This window comes from Colius striatus, chromosome Z (genome assembly GCF_028858725.1).
Source record: "Colius striatus isolate bColStr4 chromosome Z, bColStr4.1.hap1, whole genome shotgun sequence".
In the NCBI taxonomy this organism is placed as follows: domain Eukaryota; kingdom Metazoa; phylum Chordata; class Aves; order Coliiformes; family Coliidae; genus Colius; species Colius striatus.
Window position 1 is genome coordinate 51,356,350 of NC_084790.1, and position 26,371 is coordinate 51,382,720.

At 38.8% G+C, this 26,371-nt stretch overlaps 1 protein-coding gene across 9 annotated transcripts in view; it reads right to left on the bottom strand.

The window, feature by feature from the left end:
* Positions 1 to 8,965: 8,965 nt before the first annotated feature.
* The window catches only part of FCHO2 (FCH and mu domain containing endocytic adaptor 2), an 84,083-nt gene continuing 66,677 nt past the window's right edge, over positions 8,966 to 26,371 (bottom strand). For 7 of the 9 annotated variants that reach the window (XM_062017409.1, XM_062017408.1, XM_062017414.1 and 4 more), the window contains 8 exons: positions 25,381 to 25,510; positions 21,442 to 21,553; positions 20,681 to 20,836; positions 18,882 to 19,014; positions 17,774 to 17,973; positions 15,648 to 15,712; positions 11,451 to 11,615; positions 8,966 to 11,230 (listed from right to left, as the gene is read on the bottom strand). In XM_062017409.1, coding sequence (XP_061873393.1) covers positions 11,208 to 11,230; positions 11,451 to 11,615; positions 15,648 to 15,712; positions 17,774 to 17,973; positions 18,882 to 19,014; positions 20,681 to 20,836; positions 21,442 to 21,553; positions 25,381 to 25,510 — 984 coding nt within the window. In that variant the 3' untranslated portion in view covers positions 8,966 to 11,207. The other 2 variants (XR_009820806.1, XM_062017412.1) reach the window with 2 other exon arrangements.

Sequence of the window (26,371 nt, forward strand, 5' to 3'; positions counted from 1 at the left end):
TTAAATGAATTAACTACTGCTATAATATATGTTCTTTTTATTTTCCTATTATGTAAACACTTTTTTCCTTTTGTTTAAATACTTCTTGTACCAAACCTAACATGTCTTAATAATTTCACTTAAAAAAAACCCCCAGCACTCACCAAAACAACCTGTTGGGGCCTGGTCTATAATGAATGTTATGGAGTCAGTCAGAAATGAAGAAAGTCTGCAGTTTGTCTTTGAACTGCCTTCTACAGCGAAAAAGGACAGAAAGGAATGCCTATGTGAAAGCAAGCTTGAGCAAGGGGAAAACCGAAACAGCAGATTGTAACAGAAACAAGGTCAAAGCAAGAAGATAGGACAGGACATTAAACTAAGCATTGTTAGAAGACTGAATAGAGCATTCAATTTAGCATTATATGATTGACTGTACTTGACTAATAAATTGTAACATGTGTAACTAACAATAATATAAAGTTAACTGAATGTAAGGTAAGCATAACCATAGTGTGAGAGAAAACTAACTGAAGGTCGAATAGATGGGGCGATATTTTAGACACAATAAGGCTGATGTTTCAAGCACAATAAGGATGGTGTTTTTACACAATGAGGTTGGTGTTTAAGTTGTTACAAAAATGAAACTTTGAGGCCTTATGCATAGCACGTGATGCTTAGTATTAACTTTTGCCATGAATTGTAGCACGTACACAGCATTTGAAAAAGGTAGATAAGTGATGATTATGTGACAATAAATTGGAGCTGATGCACATCATATTGGTGTCTGGTCACTCCCGTTTCACGCAACAAAGAAGAAGAAGAACCCCTGCACAAAGAAAAAGGGACCCTGCAACAACCCAGAAGTCAGCCTTGACAAAAGTTAACAAGTTCCATTGGCTGGCATCTACATGCAAATGATTTCTCTTTCCAAAACTTGTCATCAGCTTTTCCCCTTCATTCACCACTTGGGTTCCTTGTAGTGTTGGGTTTCAGGATTTGACACCAATAATGAAAGGAGGAATTTCAGGAATATCATTCTTCAGTTGGTGAGATTCTGACTCAGCCTGGTATGAATTTTCAGTGGATTAAGTGCCTGTTAATTCCTGTCATACGACTACAGTCATAAAGCTGTAATCTTGAGCTGTATCTTGTGATTTAAGAATTGGGGTTTTTTAACTTTTTTTTTTTTTTTTTAAAACCTTTTAACATAGTAACTGTTTAACTGTAAGTAATGCCTATTTTAATTCGAGATCAAAGTGGTGATACTTGGCAAAAATGGAACTAAAGTATTTTTCACTGTAGAGGAAAGTACTGCGAGACTTGTTTGTGTAAAGTCAGGATACAGTTGTATGAGAGTGGCTTTTGGATGTTGGTGCTAATAGATAAAATATTTTGAACTGGCCTGTAAAGCAATCCTAGAGCTATGGAAAGTGACAGTGGGGTATGACAGGGAACCCAGAACTAACAGAGAGCCCTTGCTGTCGATTTTTTTTCTACTACAGTCACAGTAACACTTCTGAAGACATGGACAGAAAGTTTACGTTTTGGTATAACGAGCAGAAAAATGGAATTGTTTATTGGTTGGGAATTAGTCAAGGCTGTTTGGATAGATGCCACTACTTAAAGCAATGATTTGATTAAATATAAAGACAATAACTAACTTCACATTCCACTTTTTGTTTTGTTTTGTTTCCAGTTATGAAACATGCTTAAAAATGGCAAAGCCATTTATGTGGTTTGGATTGTTTGCATAATGATGGTTATCTCTAGAGACGAGGGTACAAGTAAGTAAGACTAAATGCTGGTCACTTCTAGAACAAAATTCCACTGTGCAGCAGACATGGTAATCTGTTATGAGCAATACGCGACTGGTCAATAAAGTCACAGCTGTTAATTTCCTCTCTTCTGAGATAGGCATGAGAAATACTGAATTCGCTGAGGTTGTGCTTCAGTTCAAAACACTAAATGCTATCAGTGGAGCTTCTTTAGATGTTTGAAAACAGTGACAGAATCCAGACTCTAAACTGTCCAGATGAGAATGTAACCACCACAGAAGTATCTAGTGCTTCTAGTTCACAGTACAAGATTCTCCAGTCAAGGTTGGTGCTACTTGCTTTGTTTCAGTTAGAGGTGACCTTTAATTAGTATACTTCAAGCTGCTGAAGAACACATGGAGGTGATACATAGTAGACTTGACTTTATAAACTTGCAACTGGCTTGTTACGGTGTGGACCAAGTGAGATGGTGTTGCAGAAGCTATAGTGACCCAGTTCCCCAACTCCCATTAAGTTCTCTAACAGCCAGTTCACAGAAAGCACTTGGTGTGCATAGAAACTGCAAAGCTCAAATGAATAACTAAGAACTGTGTGTTTTGGTTTATTTAAGTTCTGGTAGGTTCAAAAGAGCTATACTTAGAAATATGAGTATGTAAAAAATGTTTGTTTTATTAGAATTGTCAGTTCATAGTCTCAGAAATGAAAAAAGCATCTCTGCTAGCATTCAGTAAGCTTTTGAACCAAACTTAATTAACTCTTAAATAGCTCTGCTTTGCAATTTGGCAGATAGCTACAAAAGAACCACAGAAAAGAGTGTCATGCTGGCTGTAGTAGAAGGGAGAGTGAACTAGGCATCATACTCTCTCCCCAGAATAGCAGCTGACTGGGTCTGTGGTGTTACACTCAAGTAGTGTACCCTAGTGACCTCTGAAGATCTTTCTTCCAGGAGGAACTGAGGAAGGGTCTAAGAACAAACCCAACATGACTGCTCTCCTCACGGCATGAGAATGCCAAGAGTGCTCACGACCTGGCTGGCAGTCACTGCCCTTTCTGTGTATCTCTTTCTGCCCATCTTGTCCCTCTAAAGTGTGTGAATGCAACAATCTCATTCAATATTTCTTTTAGTAAACCAAAGAAGTGTAGAAAGTTTTCGACTGGAAGGGACCTTTAAAGGCTCAGCTCCCCCTGCCATGGGTAGGGACATTTTCACCTCAGTCACCTCAGGTTGCTCAGAGCCCTGTCCAACCTGATGTTGAATGTTTCCAGGGATGGGGCATCTGCCACCTTGCTGGGCAACCTGTTCCATTGTTTCACCACCTGCATCATAAAAAAACGTCTCCATTGTATCCAGCCTGAATCTACCCTCTTAGTTTTAAACCACCACCCCATGTCCTGTCACTACAGGTCCTACTAAAAGTCTGTCCCATCTTTGTTATAAGCCCCCTGTAAGTATTTAAAGGAAATTAAGAAGTTTAGAGAGAAATGATTAACAATTAATAAAATTCAAGAAGGTTATGCATTAACCCTAATAAAAAACAAATAGTTTTGCTTTGGCCAGGAGAGGTACACCCGTATCTTGCATCTGCATCTTAATTTGTTGGGTTTGCTTATCATGCATTTGCATTTGATTTTTAGGAGAAAGACATGGCAGATGCTTCAGCTGGTGGCACTGGTAACCCCTGACCTGTTGTGCTGTGCTGTGATGCCACTGGGGTGAGGAAGGGAAGGTGAGCACAATATAGGAGTGTTCCCTGGTTGAGGGCTGTGCTCAGGGCTGAAGCCTGGAGAAAGGCAGGTTGGTTGTGCTGAAGAAGGAGGCATAGCTGGAAGCAGAGCATTTCCTTTTCTTATCCACTACACACAGAGACCCAGTATAGACTCGGGGAAGGTTTTGCCCATGTAAGCTGCACATTTCTAAAGCACTATTAAAAGATTTGTCATTTTCTGTTCATCATTAATGCCTCTATTTAAAAGCAACATGGGGTTGCTAGGTTGGGTATACACATAACGAGGAGAAGATACACATAGGCCTTGTGTTTTTCTATCTATGTTCATATCAGCTGTGATGAAGTCACTCCTTTGACTTTGATAGTCTAAAATAGACTCAAATCAATTGGTGTCCTGTTCCACTCACTGTGCAAGTCCCATATTTTTTTTTTTTTGTAAATTCTCTCCATGTTGGCTTTAAAGTAAGTTAAATGGAATAGGTTGGGTGTTTTTTTAGTGTCTCTATCTCTGCATTTTATGTTTCAGTGTGTCTTGTTTAGAAGTAAAAAAAAATCAGGAAGTATTAGCTTAATCATAGACAGTACTTTTGCATATTATCATAAATACAGTAGTTGGGGTGGGTTTTTTGGTTTTTGTGTTTTGTTTTGCTTTTTTTCTCTGTACAGAAACCTTGCCTGAGCTGATTTGTTTGGTAATGTTTTGCTTGCTTTATCTAATTGTCTTGATTCTCTGTTTAGTTACATCTTAAAACTATTTTTTTCCTCTATCATGTTCTTGCGTTGCTCTAGTTATAAACCTAAATGTTGTGTACTGCTAAATCAGGTAAATTACATAAATCTTTTTTTTCCTTTGACCCTATTGCTTTTCTGATCCAGATTTTCAGCCTAATCCTAAATTAGTTTAAGACCTCTATTCAGTACATCTATGACTGATACTAATTATCTCAACAGTGCTTTAATTTTATTACCAAGTTCTATATTACAGCTATGTGGATTGCCACCTTTTATTTTGTAATAGTGGATTGTTAGCTTTCTTCTAATGTAATAATTTCCAGTGTTTTAAGACTCACTGAAGTAAAAATTTCCACAGTATGGCCTATTTAACTTCCTAAATTCTTGGATGTTGTTTATCTGACCTGCTGGCTTAAAAATATTTAGCCTTAGTATATGATGTGTTAACATCTCTCTTTAGATACTGTTGGATTGCAAAACATTTTCACCATATGACTACATAATCTAGATATCCTTTATGAAATGTGGCAAAATATTTCTTGAGTGTTTTTCTTCCTCCCTGTTCAGTTTTCTCACTGATTCTGGCATTTCCAGCTACTATGGGCCTAGTAGCACTGTGGAAATGAAACACTTTTGTTGGTTTTTTTTTGAATGCACTCCTTTCTGTTGCCCTCGGTTGAACTATCCGCATGGACTTTCCTACCCCCTGTGTTTCTTTGCTTTTCTTATCAATCTCTCAGAGTTTATGACTTCAGTGTTTATAGCCACTATTAAGAGAAGTCTTCCATTATGTCATGTTTTAGTTCTTCTCTCTTTCTGTGGTTTACTGATCAGCTGAGCCAGGCTGATGATGTGGTGCTGCCAGAAGGGTGAGGTCTCAATCCCTACCCCTTCTCTGCTCTTGGGTTGAGACTTCCTGTGTCCTGTGTTTGCCAGATCCTTGTGCAGGCTGGTTCAGTTGGCTCAACTGAGCATCTTGGGGTTTTTTTCCCTTTTTCTGGGTTTGATATATGTCTTGTTGGTGAATTAAGTTGACTCATAAACAGATATGATGCATGTCGGAGCTGGTACAAAGTGTGGTGGGTGAAGATGGAGAGCATGGCCTATACCTTTTGGCAACACTGAACTGTTCAACTGGCTCATCATGAAGCTGTAACCTAAGCCAGCTTGGTTATGTGAAGAGACCCCCCCCAGACCCACAGGGACACCCCCAGACCCACAGGGACACCCCCAAACATCCCCAACTGAGGCAAGGAGACCCAAGAGATGCTCAGGATCAGGTTGGGGAGGGGTCAGAGACCCCCTGAGACCCCTCCCAGATTCACAGGATTCATTAGTATATGCATTGCTTTATGAGCATCTAGAAAATCTTCTGAAGTACCATGTGCTCATAGTACTTGAACCTGGTTATAAGCAACAAATGCAATCAAGTAATAGTGACTTGGTTGTCACTAGAATTTGTTAGTGCAATCCAGCCAGGTGTCTCAAGATGAGGTATAATTTATGATTCTTTGTTTAGCAACAAAGCATTTCATTGGTGTTTCTTTCTTTCCACAACCTCTATACTCTAACCTCCAGTTCTGAGCTCAGTTTGGGGCACTACAACTCACAGCCAGCAAGCATGGGAGCTTCTTCAGAGTGTAGGACCCTCCTAGAGGAAAGCAGCTACTGTGCAAAACCATGAGAGGAAGGAAATTACCACTGAAGTGTCCAGGAGACACTTAAGAATTTTAATGTAGTTGGATAACCCACCTTTGGACTCAATAGATGGGTGATGGTAGATACTGTTGTTCACTATGGACACTAACAAAGTTCTTAAAAATACTCTGCAGTTTTCTCAGAGAAAGAGATCACAGGGGTTTGAATATAGAAGCAGGAGATCCTAGATGTTACCAGTTACCTTTTACAGGGTTGATGCAGAAATCTGTCTCATGTTCAAACTGTGTTGTCTACATTACAGAATGCAACAAATACTTGACAGCTTCTGTGAAGTGGACATAGCAGGCTACTGGTGCTGCCGGACACTGCAGCAAGGTCTTAAGATTTGCTCCAGATGCTAAAATAATTACTTGTAGACTGTTGGGAGTAGTCAAAATAGTGAATATGTCTTCTGGATGCTACTGTTTCTGCTGTTGTGTGGCTATAAATTTTTTAAAAGCTTCTTTTCAACTTGGCACAACTGTTGGCTTTTCCTAACGTCTGTCAGCATGAAAAGCAGGGGATTGCATTGCTGCTGCCTACACAGCTTCTTGAAACACAAATTACGATTTTGCTGTTCTTGACTAAAGCCTGGTTACTGTAGGAATGTCTCGAGATGGATGACCCCTTGGAGGAAAGGCTGGAAGACACTATTTGCAAAACCCTGTGCATTCTAATGTGTGTCTTCATGGTGTCTTGTGGGGGATCAGCTGGCAGAAGTGCTCCCAACTTCAGCAACTTGGAAAGCTCAGGGAAATGCGGATACAGGTTCCCCACATCTCCCTCTAGGAAATGCATTCTTGCCTGGAAGCAAAGGAGGATGCACGGGTGAACTGTGCTCCCCAGGCTCGGTCAGCACAGAGTGCAGCAATGCCATGTTCTACCTCACAGCTTCACAGACAGAGCAGCACTCCTTCTAAAGGAAGACATCCTGCATGCTCTCCCACACTGTTAAAGATAACACTTCAGTTTTGAGAAGGTTAAGAGTCTCTTCAGATACCTTGCAACACACCAAGACAATAGCTCTAATAGCCTGTTATCTTGACTTTTCAATATTTCTGAACTCCTTTGTGGGAAAGTTGTGTCAAAAACATATTCTTCCCCTTAATCTAAAGGAAACAGTGGACCCCACATTTGTTTTTCCATGTTATTTCCTGATTTTGTCTCTTGTGAGTGTAGTGGTTTTCTCTATGTTACCTAGAGAAGCTATGCCACAATAACAGTGGCCATCTGAAGTGCACAAGACGGAGTAGTCTTCTGCATTTTACACCTTAAACAAAATGAAATTTATTCTGTCTTCTCACTAGAAGCAGCCATGCCAGCCTACTGTTTGTTATCAAGTGACTTGGAACACGGACATGTGATTTCAGCAGGAGAAAAGAAAATGCAGAATTTGAGTATTAAATGTTTAATGAGTAGTTCAGAAAAGGCCTCTTGTTTTTAAGATTATTTTCTTCTGTAAAGATTGTTATTCTTTCTGTTGTTTATTTAATGAACTAAGAGAAAACTTAAAAATCAACACATCAGTGAAGATGGAGCTGAGAAGGAATACTCTCAGTAGTGTAATAATGAAATATTAAACTTTCAATTAAGAGGCCAGTCAAGGGCACCAGATAGTAAATGTCATTTGCTGCTTTAGTACCTTAAACTGTTTCTGGTTTACCCTGTCCTTGGAGGAATTTTTTCTTGCATGCTCTGAAGTAAAATTGCTCTTTCATGACAACTGAAATGGAAACCAATTATCTGTCAATTCCAAGAAAACAAAAGGTATACAGATATTAAGATGCTTATCTTAAGCTTCTCAAACACACAGGACTTGAAATGCAATCCTTTTTGGCACAATGCAAGACCTGCCTCTCTAGTTAGATAGCAAAACCCGCCACACCTATAACTCCCACGCTGTTCCAGTTCATAATCAAATAACTCCTTCAAATACCCTACATAAAAAATATTTGGCAGTGGTAGTCAGTTACCCCTGAAAAACTATCTGATCATGTACTTAGATAATCACAAACTTCCCTGAGCAGTATAAATCCAGTTTGTAGTAGTTGTGAGCAGTATGTGAGTGCTGGCTTACAATAATAGAAGTCAAATGTTACCAGAAGTGCAAGGGCAGTGACCTCTGACATTTCAAGTTCCATGAAGACTAGAAGAACTGAGCAGCCTCGTACCCTTTCACATCCCTAGCCAACAACTGAGGATGCAGGGGAAGTAGAAAGGAAATGGCTTGTGATTTCTCTATGCCATAGTCTGTTCTTTGGCCATTGTTGGAGACAGAGTGCTGGGCTGGCTGGGCCATTCGGTCTGACCATCAGGCATCCGTGTTCTTCACTCCTGCCTTCCAGCAGAAGATAAGAATCAAGCCCTTGGACACGCTTGTTTTCCAGAATGACAAGAATGGTACTTACTGCAGTCATGCCCAGCCAGCTGAGAAAGTCAATTAGATATGTCATTACCTACTAAACTTACACAGGCTGTGGAATTAGTAGGAAAGAAACAAACTCATTTGTTCTGACTTTTGTTTCTGTGCTCACAGCTCAGAAGGACTATTCTCAGACTGACAAAGCAATATCTAAATTGTCTACTTGTTTTGATTGGTGGAACATAAGAAATCAGAAAGAATTACTTTCACCTTGCCACTGAAACAGAGGCTTATTAAGAAAGTCAAGGAGCACACAGCATTTGATAGCACTACTTACAAAGAGCAGTTCAAATCTACAGAGTTGAGATTTCTCTGATAAACACATCCGCAGTTTTGCCTGATCAAAGTTTAGTTAAGTGTATCAGTTTAGTGAAGGCATGGGCCATTGCAGGCATCTCAGGCATTCCAGTGTAGTAAAGATGCAACTCTTTGTAGAAGTCCTCTTTCCACCTGCCTTCTCTATGATGTTTTTTAAATACATAAAAAGGTTTGTGCATTACTTCTCCCCCCATCACTTAAAATTCAATCAACACTTTAAAAATATTCAATAAAGGCAGAATTTGGCTTCGTTACCTTATTGATTAGAAGCTCTGTGGGACAAACTGCAAAAGTATAGGCAATACAAATCAGTATTAAAATTATATATTACATGTTTATTATGGGTGCACATTTTTAAAAATTTACATTTTATGAAAAATCAGAAGTATTTACAATTTTTGTAAGATAAACTTGTGTGCTCTAAGTTACAGACTGACATAGTAACAATTCATAAAAATTCAGATCCTTTAGAGCTGTGTTTACAAATTCATTTTCCCAGGAGGCAGCTACAATGGATATTGATGTTTACACAAGCAAGAACCAGCTTGCTAGATGTGGTGTTTGGTTGTTTTTTTTTTTATCAGACTACATGTAATTTTTACATTGTTTTTGAATTTCTTTACAAAAAGTGTACACAAACTTATATGGCTTCAAAATTGTAACCTGCACCCAATGCAAATGTATGTATAATCACCTGAATGAAGGCTAGTTTAAAAGTGCTGAAACATAACTACTTCATTTAACTTAGAAATTAAAGTAATACTTGACTGAAATACCAATACAGTTTTGGGTTTTCATTGATAAAATATTGTCATGTTAAACACAGTTTGATTGCAAAGCAGATTACAATTAAGATTCCAGTAAAAAGACTGTACCATTTTATAAGTTACAAGTTTATCATTCAGTAAGATTAGCAAATTAAGAGCCAAACATACTCTTCCAATCAAATCTGCAGTACAGTACATGCTTAGTGCTAACAATGGAACTCCTGCAGTATGCATTAGAATTTATGTAGCCTCTACAAAGCTTAGTTTCCTGTAAAGCTTCAGCAGTCCAATTCTCTATGGGTTTTGCATGAATTAGTTCAAGCACATTTTACTGTTTCAATAGAGAATCTGAAACATTTATCAGTATTCAAAATGGTCATACGAAATCCCCATGTGTCGCCCCAATACTTTCGATTGTGGCGTTGAATAAAAACACTTGATCATACAAATACAAATCAGATTTTCTAAATTAGCAACTTGCTTTAAAAAAAGGTTACTAATGTGTCACTTCCCTGTGCTTAGGCTGTGGCAAGCAGATTAGATGACAACAGAAATATTAAAACTAGTAGTTACAGAAAAAAGCTAAACTGACGGAAGTGGCAGTACTCGTCATCCTGCTGCCATAAAATACCCTTCTAAAATGCTACTCATCCCCAAGTACTGTGTTTACATTCACACCACACAACCCCAAAAGCGCTCAGAGTCTGAAGACTTGCATTCAAAGAGAAGGGAAATGCTTTCAAAAGTTTGCTTTTACCATGTTGGGTGATGTCTCAGGACTCTCGTCTTTGGTGACATTGAAGTTACTACCTCCAAGTTTCAAAGTCCTGCATGCTGCATCTCCCTTTGCTACAGCCACATTTATTGCCGTCACCCCATAAGGAAGTAATCCAGTCTTTAAAATCTCTTTTAAAACAACCTCCAGTTTTTGCAAATCTGCCCTCTAAAATCCCAGTGACGGGAATTTTTACATCATGTGTATTATACAAACACCGTGCTTTCTTGATGAAGAGTCAAACTTAGAAAAAGGAAGCGAGGCATGTGAGTAACAGATTGGATAGGCACAGGCTTTTTTTAAAGGCACAAACGTTATGCAATTCATATAAAAATAAATTAAATCTACAGCATTAATTCAAACACAACGCCTATAAAATCTACTAGCTGCAGAAGTAAATCTCTGCCGTCTTTTGCAATTTTGTAACACATTGCACTTAAAAAAATCCCCTATGTGAAACGACTTATGTGTTAATCATATATGATACACAGGCATCAAGTTACATTTCCTTTATACATCTCTAACTCGGCTGGTTTTGTGAGATGAGTGGGCAGAAGAACCACATGAGACTTTGCCTCTGCTTTCTTTAAAAACTGGCAATTCAAGAATCTGAAGAATTAGTATTACTTATGGAAGGCTCAAACATTTCTTACTTGCTCTCCTACATTTTAGGGTTTAGCGTTTACAGCATAACATATGATTTCATACTTTCATTACAACTATGGATTACTATTTTGATTTCATCTATATAAACTTGCTAAAATTTTTAAAAATTCTCCCCAATATTGCAGTTGATCATTTACAGACAGTGTTGAAGTTAACTTCAGTGCTATTATAAAGTGATAAAAGGTTTGCAAAATGACTTTTAAAAGTGCATTTTCTGTTCTGTAGTTCAACCTTAAAGTAGGCAACAATAAAAAAAAAAATTAATGCATGTTAAAATAGTGTCTGAAAAGCAGAGAGGGCAGAGTGAGCTTCTTGTACTCCTTTGATCCAATGACTTTCGCAGGTACATCAGCAGTCTGCCATATACCGTCCTAAAAAATAAAGGTAGGTTTTGAGCAGTCAGTACATAAAGCAGATTTTTGCCAGCATTTTCCTGGGAGCAGTTTGAGTAACTATGGAAACCCCCAAAAACTGTGAAACAGTTTTAATGAAAAATAACTACTTAATGCATCACTTAACAGTTTCATATCTTATAATTATTATGACATTTCAGAATATGAATTTGAACATAGAAGCATGACAGTGTCTTACCAGTGGCAAATCTCTTCTTAAGGAGGGAGAGCCGATAGCCAGTGCCTACAAGCTCTACGTCTACTCCTGAAAGGGTGCTTCCTTCACTAATGAATTGCACTGCAAGTGTTGCTGGTTTACTGGGTCCTTCTGAAAGTTCAAATTTTGCCCTGAGGGATCCAGAACCTAAGAAAAGAACAAAACTGAAAAGCCGGTTGTTTTGCAAGAACAGGACAATCTCCCAGAATGTTCAGTAGTAAGAAGTGAAGCTAAACGTGGTGACCTTTGAGATCTACTCCTAGTGGCTGTCCTACGTAAATTTTCAAGAGACATGAGAGTGAAGGTCTGTTTTTTCCAATACTCTAAGGCTTGTGAACAATTTGAAAATGAATGATACACACGTGGTGGCTTTGCCTTGGCCAGGTTTTGGTAGTGGAGAGGCTACAGGGGTGGCTTCTTTAAATAAAGAGCTGCGAGAAGCTTCCCCGGTAGCTGACGGGGCTAATGCCAGTCATTTCTAAGATGAACCTATAGCTGACCCAGGCCTGGCCAATTACTCACCTCTGTGAGTAACATATTTGAGAGGGGAAGAAGTTGCTGCACAGTTGCAAAATGGCAGCAGCAGAAGGCAGTGAGAATGTGAGAACATCTCTGCAGACACCAAAGCCAGTGCAGAAGAAGGGGGAGAAGGGTGCTCAGGCCCTAGAATAAAGACTCTGCTGTGACCTGTGGTGAGGACCATGGTGAGGCCGCTGTGCCCCTGCAGCTCATGGAGGCCAGTGGGGAGCAGAGATCCATTCACAGTCCATGGAGGAGCTCACGCCAGAGTGGGTGGATGCCTGAAGGAGGCTGTGACTCCAAGGGAAGCTCACCCTGGAACAAGTTCCTGGCAGGACCTGGGAGCCCATGGGAAAAGAGGAGCCCATGCCAGAGCAGGTTTGCTGTCAGGACTTGTGACTCTGTGCGGGACTCAGACTGGAGCAGTTGGTTCCTGAAAGACTGTTCTTCCAGTGGATGACCCATGCTGGGGCAGGGTGTGAGGAGCTGCCCCTGTGGGAGGCCCCATGCTGGAGCACTTTGTGAGAAACTGCAGCCCATGGGAAGGACCCACATTGGAGAAGTTCATGAGGGACTGTCTCCTGTGGGAGGGACCCCACAGTGTAGCAGTGGGAAATGTGAGGAGGCCTCCCCCTGAGAAGAAGCAGCAGCAAAGTCCATCTGTAATGAACTGACTGCAACCCCCATCCCCTGGGCTGCTGGGGGGGAAGGAAGGACATTTCTGGGAAGAAGGAGAGGTGGGGGGTGTCTTAAGATTCAGTTTTAGTTCTCATCTCCCTGCTGTGTTCTGATTGTTGAGTCTGTTTTGCTGGTGACACTAATTGCCGAGTGATCTCCCTGTCCTTGCCTTGACTCACAAACCTCTTGTTATATTTATCTCTCCCCTGTCCAGTTTAGGAGGTGGAGTGACAGAACAACTTGGTGGGCATCTGGCACCCAGCCAGGGCTAAAACCATCACAACACACTTCTGCAAGATTATACAGAATGTGTATGTCAGACAGCTTGGTAATCACTTGTTACTTGAAATATTGGATTGGTCCCTATAATAGTCATTTATGCTTGTGGGTCTGTAAGTACTTACTACCACCCATCCTGTATGTGGTACGTCTCATTAGCAGATGTAAGATTTTTAAATGTGGTCACACTGTCTGTATCAATGTCCATGAACAAAACCACTGGAAGAAATGCAACTATACAGTAATATACCAGGAAGAATGACATTCTTATTTTCCTAATCAAGACAAGGTCTGATGAAATACTTTTCCCAACAAATTTCAGTTGATTTTTTCAGAGACAGTGTTGAAGTTTCATCACTGTAATGCTATTATAAAGCAGTAATAGTTCAAAATTAAGTGTATTTCTGCAGTCACTGCAAGGCACTTAAAAAAACCCCAAACCACAACACTGTTACTAGTCTCTTTTTCTAGCTTTTAAACAAGCCCTTTTCTCACTCTTGCAAAATATGCTGGGAAAAATATGTAATAATAATGAAAGTCAACTATTTTTACTTCTTTAAAACAATTCACTATCCTAGTCAATAGGGATTGCTAAATGATGAGGAGAGCTAGTAGCCAAAAAGTTAATGAATTAATTAAGGAATTAATGAGTCAAATTGCTATGCAATCGCTTGCTTGTGATAAATTTGGCTTAAGATCCATTTAATTTCTTCAATAGGTCTGTCATAGTTTGGGTAAACTGGAACTCCATTCCACTGGAAGTATAGAAATCCTATAATCAAGTGCTTTGAAATTTTGTTCTGTGTTTCACCTTTGTCTGCAATTGACAGCTCACATAATGTGTTGGACCACAAAACCCCAGAACATTTCACCACCCTGTACACCAAGATAAAGAAGAATTCACCATTTGTCCCAATATTAAGAGTGTACAACTCCCTTTTTGTTTCCCTAAGTGTAAGACCGATGTAGTATTACTTCCTCATCAACACTGAAGTGTGAGTACTGTGTGTTACACTCAAAGAAAAGGGGAAAAAAGATGGTGGGAGGAGAAGGGAATATAGCAGAACGAGTGGGATATAGGTGAGTCTACTGAGCACACACAAGCTGCAATCCACATCACCAGAAGTCCATTTTATGCAGTTCTGCAGGTGTATAGTAGCTCTTTATCTGCTGCATTTGTGGTCTAGTGTGATTTGTTTCCTTTAAAAAAGCTTCACAGTTTGGAGAAGGAGGGAAAAAAAGGCAGTCTGTATGTGATTGTAATGGAAGACAGATGGCAAAGAACTGTGAGGTCAATGAAGGATAAAGAACACCAGAATACAGCAATGTCTCTATCAGAGAAAATTATCTCTGATTTTGTTTAACAATAGCCACAATTTTACAGCCTTTGCAGGAATGGTTTTCTCTTTCCACACTTGTAGATTTTATATGAAGTCAGTCACATTTACAAGCTAATATGTTGCTTCTGTAATGCCCTTCACTAAACTGTTCACAAAGCTAAAGGACTCTCCTTTACACCATGAGTTCATTTCTCCACAGAGGCTTTCAGGAAATCCCAGAATGGAAGGGGCTGGAAGGGACTTTCCAAGGGAAGATCATGTAGTCCAATTCTCTGCTCTAGCAGGTCCACTTAGATCAGGTCACACAGGACTGTGTTTTGAAAACCTCCTGAGAAAGAGACTCCACAACTTCCCTGCGCTGCCCATGCCAGGAGTCTGTCACCCTCATAGAAAATGAGTTTTTCATTAAGTGGAACATTTTGTGTTCAGCTTTTGTCCATTACTCCTTGTCCTGTCACTGGACACTACAGAAAAAAATGTTGCCTCATCCTCTTGACACACACCTTTCAACTACTGTCTCAGTCTCAGTCTTCTCTGGGCTGAACAGCCCCAGTTCCCGCAGCCTTTCCTCACAAGGAAGATGCTCCAGTCCCCTGATCATCTTGGTGGCCCTGTGCTGGACTCTCTCCAGAAGTTCTCTGTCCCTCTTGAGCTGGGGAGCCCAGACTGGACACAGGACTCCAGATGAAGCCTCACCCAGGGCAGAACAGAGGGAGAACCTCCCTCGACCTGCTGGACACACTGCTTTAAGGATGAGATGCTTCCCTTTGTCTTCTGCTCCTCTGCTGCAGAAAAATATTGCACCTGCAGAAGCTGCAAGGGCTGTGACATCAGACAGCTGATGGTACCTTACAAAATGCTACATAAATTGCCACTGTGAGCAGATATGCACAGATTCATTTTTTGTCCCCTTCATCTGTATATAGCCAAAACAAAGACCCTCCAAATGTTGGTCAAGAATCATCTTTTGTTTGAGTCCACCTCAGCACAGGACCTGTGGATTTTTTTTTTTCCCCCCTGCCTCCCCCAAGTTCTTCCACTTACTACTTTCTACTTTATCTGAATTGTCAGTATATGGAAAGACACAGATATTAAACATATGTTCTGTATATGTCCAAATAGCATTGATGTAATAATTTTATACCCAGTCTAAACTGGGGTTTGGGCTACTAGTAGTTTTGGGCTACTAATTGCTTTCATGGTGCTTCATTATTTTTCCTTTTATAACTAATTAATACATTTCTGTTTAGTCACCATGAAATCTTTCAGGAGGAAATTAATTGAGAAGCAGGTGGACTGGTAAACAAGACAATGCATGGGAGGACATGTAAACAGGCATGAGGACATAGAGGATAAAACTTACCTCCATTCTCAGACTTCTCTGAAATGCTAGATATTTTCCAATATGCTTTCATCTGATCTGCACACCTGCAAGAGAATGGTAGGTCAGTTGTAAGCACCAGTTTCAGCTTATTAGTTCCCCAGATTTACATCTGTGTGATACAAGAATCTCTAAACAGAGGTTTATAAAAATACTTGATAATTTTGTGGAAAGCTATACAAAGCAAACAAGAAGGGAGTGTGTATCTGCATTGACCCAGAGCAGCAGAGTTCAGAAGCACACACCACCTTTTTACAGTGTTAATGCTGTCCTGTGCCCCTGCTGTAGCTCCACAGCTCAGAGCCCTCTGTTCTCAGGGGGTAAGGACAGGGCAAATACCCTAGAAGCAGTGTAAAAGCTTCATGATGATGGTATGAGGGGGAGCAATGTTGATTGTTCTCCCCTATGCGAGACTCCTGCCAGCATGAATTTTATTCCCTTTCCATTCTAGTAAAACCAGTTGGCTTAAATGACACATGGTTTAAGCTAACTGCTGATGCTGTAAAGGGACAGGAAAGGGCACTGAGCACCACAGTCTCCAAGCTGACATGGTATTTTAACTCATGAGGCATGGTGCAGCAGTCCCATCAAAGGAAAGTCAACAATTTCAAGATGCAAGCAGCATGAAGTTCTGATAGGTTTGAAATTGCTTTTGGCATTGGTGTAGTAGGAGTGAAATAAACACACAAGTAGCACAGATGGTAGCCATTACATGCAGGAGGTCAAGTTATAAACCATTTATTTTTAAAAAAACAAACGCCCACCAACCCAACCCACTAGACCAAACAAGCAGCAAAACGAATACTAGAGCTGCCTGGGACATGACTGTTTTGGGTTTTTTTGGTAAGCTTTCCAGGCTCAAAATTCTGGCCTTGGGTAAGACAGAATCTGGGCTCAAGACCCTTAATCTCATGAATTTGCAATGAAATTGTCACTGAGATTCTTCCTAGCTAACAGTAGGTGTTCTGGGTGGGTGTTCCTGCCCTCAATCAGGCTTCATTACAGAGGGTTTGTGGAAGAAGCCTGGTTGGGGAGACTGGCTCCATCGGATGTTCTTGTCGTTTTACTCAGGCGGGATACTAAACCCGCCCTTGCTCAGAATAAGCTTAAGATGATTTGGTTAAAACTATTGCTCTTTTGAAATACCAAGTTAGGAAAGATTCAGTCTTGCCAGGATTTTTTCCACTTATAATGATAATGTTATACTACTTTGTCCAATTTACACATTTAAATGTGTTGTCTCAGAAACATCAGAACCTATCTGACAAATGCATCAAGTTTGTATTTTTCTTCTGAACCTTGCTTTATATGGTAAACTGTAAGTAACAAGGTTAACAAGGCCTGACTTCCTCCAACTTGGTATTCTTGGAAATAAACAGTCCATGAATTATGATAGAGCTGGGCAAGTACCTATGAACTGCCATGCCATGGGCACAGTGATTGTATTCTGCTCATCTTTTGCTTCAGGGACGTACTACTATGCCTACTACCACTATCCTCTGTTTTCACAGACTTGTAGAAACATAGTTACCAGAGATCTATGTCTCACTTTCAAGTGCTACTGTAAATACAAGCAACGAAAGTGATGGCAGGTAGCTACTGCTCAGACAATAATCCACACAACTCTCAAACTGAGAGCCAGTGTGGTTTGGATTATGGAGAGTTACTAAAGCTTGTTTTAAAACTACTTAAACTAGAAGTTAATTTGTAAGCCCAAATAATCAAGAAATCCTAAGAATGGCTTTTCTTCTACTCCTCCTATATAATCCATAGATATGGATATATTGACACAAATATAAAATGTGGGTTTTTTTAAACATTAAGATTTTTGGCTTTAAATCAGTATATTAAAAATGTCTACCCTGTGTACCAGACAAAAGAAACTTCACATAGCTTGGCATTATTATGCAGTTGAATGGGAGCACATTGTCTATTTTAGTTTACATGAACTGGCTGCACATGATCTGTTGTGGATCAGAAAATGTCCTGAACATCTGATACTATGCATTTTATGAAGACACCAAAAAAATCAAACATTTCTTCCAGTGAAAGTTTTCAGGTTGACACTAATGAAAACACTGAAATGAATCTGAAATAATCAGTATTACCATTTTGCAGGTGGAAGTGACTGCATGTTTGTTACTCCTCCATCTACTGGTACCACAACCTGGACATTAGACAGCATACTAGGCACATTCATAGACTCCGGATTGTACTTATAATCCACTCTCACATCAGTAGTGCTAGCATTACATTTCCAGTAAGTTGCAAGATTCAAGGGAGTGGACTGGATGCCATTTGAAGTTACCTGTAAAAGAATAAACCATTGAAAGGCATTAATTAAAATATTCACCTTTGGGGCAGAATTAGGGAATGATGGAAATGAACGTATCTGTAAATCCTGACAAAAGATCAAGGCCTGTCAGTCCTTACTGCAGTATTCTGAAGACCTGTTGCAGCCTAAAGTAATTCCTGTTATTTTAAATTAAAGTAGCTAAAGAAAAGGGTTAAACTCCCTCTGCCCCATGAGGCTCCTTCCTCTTCTGGCTTTTATAAATCAAAATAGTTTTGTTTTAGTCTTGTGTTCTGCCTCACACAGGGAGCACTCTTTTGGCAAAATTACTTCATTCTTAGCAGTCATGTGCCAGCTCAGCTGCCCAGGCAGCCCTAAGTGAAAGCGAATACACATCATCTTGGCACAGGCAGACAGCAAAACAGTTCTTACCTATTCAGTGCATTGTTTTCCTCCTGCAGGAGGGCTGGATGCTGCTTCCATAGCTCAGCTTGTGCTGCTGCATGTCTGCCACCTTCCTGGTCTACTTGAGGACCGTTCTATGTCCTGGTGGCCCCTCTCCCCTGTCCTTGGCAGCCCAACATCTTTCTGTCTGCCACAACTTCTGCATGCCAATGCCTCATTTTTCACCAACAGTAAAGATCTTAAATACGTATCATTCTTCCACAGTACTCATCTCTGCAATCCAAAGACATGTTTTGTTCCTTCCATCTTTCTCAGGAACTCTGTGTGCCTAACATGATTTTTACAGATTTGGTATGCCAAGACTTTAAACTGTATTGGGAGAATGTGGAAACTACAATGGTATCAATGGCTGGACTGACAGATTCCTTTGCACGCTGTCAGAAAAAGAACAATTCCTTTAATTTCTGTGTAGATACCAAACCTGACAGAGTTCCTTAAAAAAAAACGGAAGTACTTACCTGATACTTCAAAACATCTACATTATAATAGGATGCAGATGGGTTCTGCTCGGATAATTTCTTGAGGTAGACAGTTATAGCTTGCATGTTCATCCAAAAATCCTTAGTACTGGTATCACTTTGTGACTGATCACTACAAAGGAAGAGAAAGGCAATACCAAGTTTTATTATTTTGGATGACTAAAATATTAAGATTAGATCATTCCTCTTCTTCACTTTTTCAAACAAGAATTTGTTCTAGTACTTTGTAACACACAATTGTACCTTTCTAATCATTAAGACAAATTAAATGTTTGTTGTATCTGCTAACATTTTCTCTTTTCAGGCAATAGGCAGTGAGTTTCCTCCACTGACAACTTGCATCACAAGATGGAATTAATGCTGAACTTTGATTTTATGCTTAATAAAACACAATTTTAATACACTTAGGTGCTGTGGGGATACGTGGGAGGACAAAAGTCAGTTAAGAATGAAAGATCTCTTCTGAATGTTTGTGTATACAGTGAAGAAAGGCATCCATCCCTAGGGAGTACACCCGCAGAATGAAAGCTGATAATGAGCACCTGGAACACAGTAAATACGACTGCAGTGGATTGAGTGTCCTAGAACACTGACATAAGTACCAGCAGTTTAAAGAAATTGGGTCTCAATTAATTGTTGTGATTCATGACATTTTCCATTTTCTTTAAAATGTAAACACCACTACAGAGGCCTTCCACAACTTAAATAAATGAAACCAGTAGTAAAATCTTTCTGTTGCTCTACAACCATTAGAGCAATTCAGATCACGAATTACGATATCATCACAAATATCACTCTCATTATAAAAATTTTAATCTCTTCAACACCAAGCAATGGGATACCCTTTGTAATACATGATGAAAAGTCTAATTATTACTGTATGGGTTTAGCTTTGTTAAATATCCATTACATGCATCCTTTCTAATTTTAGGTGAACTGTTACAGCATTCAGACAAGACTACTGGACATTGTAACTTTTCTGCAAAATATACTTTTTCAGTACAACTTGCTAACATTTCAGCTATCGTATCAAAAAGTAATGAAACTATTTTGTATGAATTATTCATTACTTTAAGTATTAACAATCAAAATGAAATTAGATACAAAAGAATGGATGGCTATGGTTTGACTGTTTCAGTAATTTAAAAAATGTAGCATCTAAAAGCACTTAACTAGTCTTCAAATAACTTCTACAATAAATTAAATGGACACTGCTCAGATGAAATACAATTCTGTTTAATAATTACAGCCTTTATATTTTTCTTAAAAGAGATCTCCAAGTGCTGTGGCTTTCAACAATTATCCTAGTCAATCAGCAGCCTTTTTTCATAAGAATTATCCCAAGAATATTGCAACACACCCGAGAGATAATGTTTATGTTGACCTACTGCAGGAATGATCAGATTAAAAATACTCTAGTGAGTGACAAATGAGATAGGTGTAGCTCCTACTACTTGTTTTCCATTTAAGGCTACTATTTCTTCACTTAATCTTACAACTACTGTATAAAGAAATAACTTAGAAAGGCATATAAAAAACCAGCTACATTTATAAACTATTTTTTATGGCTCCTGTTACTTTCAGCAGAAGTTTCACGTCCTGTGATCACTGAGACTTTTAATGGTGGTAAAGAACTAAGCTGAACAGGATTAACAGGAAATTAAACTATGTAAAAGCAAATCATCAAGACTGTAGAGAATTCTGATTTACACTTACAAAAGCTCACATTTTACAAATAATATTTTATATATATAGAGATATATTTAAAAGTACAAAACCTGTATACAAGTTGTGCATTTGGAAGAATCTGTTCTAGTTTGCTTGTGTTTTTCACCCTGAAGCAGAGCACAGCTGGAGATGGGTTGCTGGTGAAGACTTTAATAATCCCACTTGGGAATGATACTGTCATATCACCAGTAATCTTCACAATACATCTAGAAAAGAATGGAAACACTGGTTTCATTGCAACTCATTAACTGCCTAGCTTTACTGCCAATTTTAAAGCAATCACTGTACTTTCACAGTCTGCTGAATTGGATTACAAACAGAACATCTATTTTGAATGAAGGTAGTAATGTGACAATGTACTGCCACTTTTAACTTGGAAGTCAGATGAGGTAAGAAAAAAGTTTAGCTGGTTAAGCATACAGTAGTCTCGGATATTTTTGAGGCTTTGAAAACATGGCGTGACTATGCTTAGGTAAGGCCTAGGTAGCATAGCAAGGGATGTTATATAGAGAATGAGGTGCTTTTAGCTGCCCAAATTTACATGTAGCACCTACCTGACTATGACAAAAACCCTTCTCATTTTCAGTGTTCTCACTGAATGCGTTTTTGCAAACCAGAGATATATCAACTCCTAGTGGGATGCAGGCCAATATAGAGCAATAAGCCACTCATGTCACTTATACCATGTTAAAAACCACCCCTTTGAATCCCCCTTCCACTCTATATACATTTCCCCCATAAATATTAAAAGTAAACTCAGTGTGTTTCTTAGTGTAACATTACATTCAAAACAATTCACTATTTAACTAACTTTGTGGGATCTGCTCCTTTAAAGTAGGCGTTAACAGATTCAGTAAGGGCTACTGCAACAGGCAAGGTGTCCTGGTTTCCAAGGCTGACAGGGCTGGGACCACGTGAAACACCTAGAATACATACAGTGTATAGGTTTAATTTTCAAAAAGCTTAGCAACAGATTCAGAATGGTTGACTATGTGTATAATTTTCGCAAGAGGTTAATATCATCAAGGTCACAGTAGCATCTGAAGTATTACTTCAAAAGTGTGTAGAAAAATACTAACATAGTACAATCATACTGTCAAAACACTGCTGAGCAGCCTAAAAAAACCAGGACTATCATTAGGACTTTATGTAAACAGACAGACACAAGAAATAAATATATGACAGAGGAAAACTGCATTAAAATGGCTACTGATGAAAGTGAAGTCAAGAGATCCAAAGGCAACTAGACATTGACTATGATACTTAAAAATCCCTACTGTATGCTTATTGTATGGAAAAATGTATGACAAAATGGTCACAGGAATGCAAATAATTCACTTACAGTATGAACGGACTTAAATGCAAATATGTTAATATTACCCCACATATGTGAACTGTTGAACATTTTTTCAACTATTTCTGCCAAAGACTGTAATTCCCAAGCAGGAATTGTTGGAGAAGCCTTCACAGATGCCTGTGTCAACACAGTTCCAGTGCATCACAGAATCAAATATAGCATGGCTATAAAAATAAACTCAGACCACATGCTAAGGCTTTTTGAAAAGTGTCTACACAGTAGACCAAACCAGTTGTCATGGAATTTTAATTTTCACAAAATGTGTACTGAATACAAAAGACAATACTGTAAGTTCTGTCTTTTTATTAGTGCAGCAGCATAGTGAAGAGCATCCTGCTAATACTTTGTGCCACTGCTAAAACAGTCTGTATCACATAATGTTATCTATCACAAAGGAGGTGACTCATTTCACAGACACAATTAGAAATTTTCTTACATACCACAAAGTTGAAACAAAATGCTTCTGTGTAACATTGCTCATAGCAGGCTAATCTGATTTGCTCTAAAATGGTGGTTGCGCTTTCTGAGCTTTTTCAGAAGCAAAAAGTAACTTGGGGCTTTCTTCTTCACAGGCTAATATGAAATATTGCACCTTAATTCAGAGAGAAGTGAAACAGGTAGTATAGGAAGAGTAAACGATGGGAGCTGGTCTACCATGGTAATCTCATACCTCAGACTCCAACATGACTTCTTGCCTAAGGCAGTTAAATGTTCAGAGTACATCTCAGCATCATGAAAAAAAACAGTGCAGCATTCAGACTTCTTTAGACTGAAGGCATTATGGTGTTTAAACCCAAAATTTCATGGGTGAACAAAATATTACGATGCCATCCTCAAAACTCAGATTTACTTATTTATTTACTCAACATGAACAGTTGTTTTTATTTATTCTTTCAGACTATACTTTTTCCAAACTGTTCTTTCTCTCACTGAAAAACTACCAAGAAAAGCTGTGATTCTCAGTGGTCTTGGGAATCCAGAAATCATGATTTACCAAAAAGCAAAAGAGCAATAAAAAAATGAGTTAACAGCAACCAGAAATTTTGTTTGGTAAAATACTGAACTCCAAAAGTATTCTCCATTAAAGACAAAACATGCACTCAATGGGATGCTGCACTATGGTTGCCAGGGTGTCTTTTTGCTGCAGTTTACTAAGGAACAACAAACAATTGCAGAGCAGAAAGGTGGTGATGACTCTGTATTATAATCACACCAGATTGTTTACAGACGTATTAAAAAATATCTTTTACCTATAATGGCCTTGTATATATTTTCATGTTGATATCTGAAAATAATGCACAGTAATGCAAATATGTAAATGATATCCCCGTTGGTAAATAACTGCATCATTGGTCATAAAAAGGGCCAATAAACAAACCCAACCAATGGCTTGTAAACAGCTCAGGAGCAAAGATTCAGACAGTTTTATTACTGGCTGAACAGCTGTCCTGAAAACAAAATGTATTTATGTGTATTGTCAAAGATGTTTATTATAAGAAATCACATAAACATTTTTACCTACTAGTTTTATGAAAATAAGGATTGTTAAAATAAAAATGTATTCACTTTATTTGAAAGAAAGTAGTAATGACAAACTGAAGACGTCAGACCAAGTTTCAGCTTGTTTGGGTTGGGAGTGGGATAGAAGATTAAATTATATAAAAGTGGTTATAACAAATTTTGGTGATTTCAGCAACACATAACTTGTTAAGTGGTTGAGAATTCAAGCTACTCGTATCTGCCAGATACCAGAAATTACTGGAAAAAACTTGCTTCAAAAGAAATACAGGTGTAGTGTATTAGGACAATTAGTTAACACATAAATCTGCTTTGAATACAATACCTTGTGGTGTCTCACAATGCTTTTCAATTGTAGGAAGATTTCCAATCAAAAGATCATCCTCTATTACATTTAAATGAAACAAAACATTGCAAGAAAACAAAATGTTTCAAGCAAAAATAACTGTTAAAAATTACTACCTGTAAAAATACTTTGCAAATTAAAATAAGGCTAAAGCATAAAAGAAACATTTTATGCATGTCTTAAAGTCTGCTTGGAAAAAGTCAGTTCTCCATTACTCAGGATAAATGGGCTAAGGGAAACACTAGCTTGTGCAAAAGTCAAAAGACTCTTAAAAACTCAGTAATGCAGAGTACATCCTCAGTGGCTCAAGGTCATTCAGCTGTCTGCACTGTCCTTCCCAGCTCTGCAGTACTAATTATTGTACACCATCAGCGCAGATGGAACTGGCTGTGTTTATTTTTGGTAGGCCAGGTCAATAACCATGTCAAACACTGGTGTCAGCACACACCTCCTTACCTCCTCGCTCACCTCATGATTTCACTCTGTCACTGTCTCCAAACACATACACTCAGAGCTGGGGCTATTAATGCTGCTGCCACCAACTTTTGGCTCCTGGGCACCAGTGCTGAGGATTAAGGATGTCAGCCTGGATGGACTTTGGCAACCAAAATACCAGTTATCTTTCTGTCATACTCTTCAGCTTTTGGGAAACTGATGGTCACTGAACTGTGGTAGCTAAGGCTGGAGAGACTTTACTAACTTTGGTCCTGCACAGGGTAAAAACAGGGTGGAAACTCCCACTACAAAGATGCTCTCCTGAGCTGCTGCCTTGGCATTGATAACATTCATGGATAACTTGAGTGTTAGCTCAAGAATGTGATTTAACTTGGGACTAAAGTGGTAGCAGTGGTAAGCCACGAAACATTTCAAATCTGCTGAAGAAACAAGTTAAAATGTCTTTAAAAACAGCCTCAAACCGTTCTAGTAAGCCTCCTTTTCGTTTGTTATAACAAATATAATTTGTTATATTTGTTATAATATAAAAACTGAGAGTCCTTCCTTTAAAAACATGAGAAGAATTTCAGAAATTAGTGGCAACACATGAAGACTAAGTTGCTTTCATCTTCATCTTTCTTGTCTATCTCTTTTTCTGCTTTTACTGAACACCTCTGTTTAGCTTATACATTTCACTAACTTGTAGAAGATGCATTAGTTTAATTTCTTTTTGCAAATTGCAATTACAGGAAAAAAACAAAATAAAAAGAACTCCATTTATCAGTAACTCAAACTATTTCTACACCTATACAATATCTTCCGAACAAATACACAACCATTGTGTTTAATGAATGAACAAGCATAGCAAATAAGAATTAACAGAATATTAATTAAAAAAAAAATATTTCCGTAAAGAACACACTATAATTGGATCTGTGGTCTAATCTAATTAAAACCATTGCCCTGTTTCTCAGTGCCATTTAGGAGCAAGTATTGCAAAGGATGCTTATGACAAATGGCTTTTCTACCAGGTGGAACATAGTTTCAGAATTATGCTATTTCAAAAATAGGTTAAAATGGTTAATTTAACTTACCAACTGTAGGTGTGTTTGCTGCACTGAGAGAAGCAGAAGAGGATATAGAGGAAATGCTCTCTGCACGTGCCAAGGGAGCTGCAGGAGGTGGACTTGAGTTAGAGGTCAATGGAGGGCTGAATGGCCTGGGCTGAAAAAAAGATATTACAAGAGTATTACACAAAGTGGTTATAAAGAGACAAAAGAAAGACTGTAAGGTTCATTTCACATCTCAATCAATTTCATAGTGTTTCTCAACGTCCTTTAATGTTTTATCTACCCTAGTTTTTAGCATAATACAGAGAATTCACATTTTCTATTGTAATCCATTCCATTAATAATGATAATCTATGAGACATTTTTTGCCCGGGTAGTTAAGTCCAATATATTTGATTATGCAGCAGATGATCAATAATTGTGCTACAACACAGCAACAGAATCTAGGCCTACAGCCCTGTCTGTATATGTGCAGCAAATAAAGAAGAGAAGAAAAAACGCTACTAACAAACTGGAAGAGTCCAGCAGAGTACACCTAAAATCACAAAATCACACAGAATGGTAGGGGTTGGAAGGGACCTTTAGAGATCATCCAGTTCAACCCCTGCCAAAGCAGGACCACCTAGATCAGGTCAGTCAGGAATGTATCCACGTGGGTCCTGAAAACCTCCAGAGGAGGAGACTAAACACATTCCCTGGGCAGCCTGTGTCAGGGCTGCCTCACCCTCACAGTGAAATAGTTTTTCCTTATGTTTAAACAGAACTTTTTGTGTTCCAGCTCTTTTCCATACGTGGGATGAGTACACGAGAGGCAAGCTTAAGAACCTGAATTTGTTGAGCCTGGAGAACAAAAGCCTAAGCAGGGCTCTGCTAGCAATCCATTACTAGATAAAAGCAGGTAAAAAGAAGGCAGAGTTAGCCTCTTCTCAGAGATGCATGAGCTACAGCAAAGGAAATTTCAGCTGAACTTAGGGTAAAAATTCCTTCTTGTCACCTCCTGGTTAAACCCTGGGAC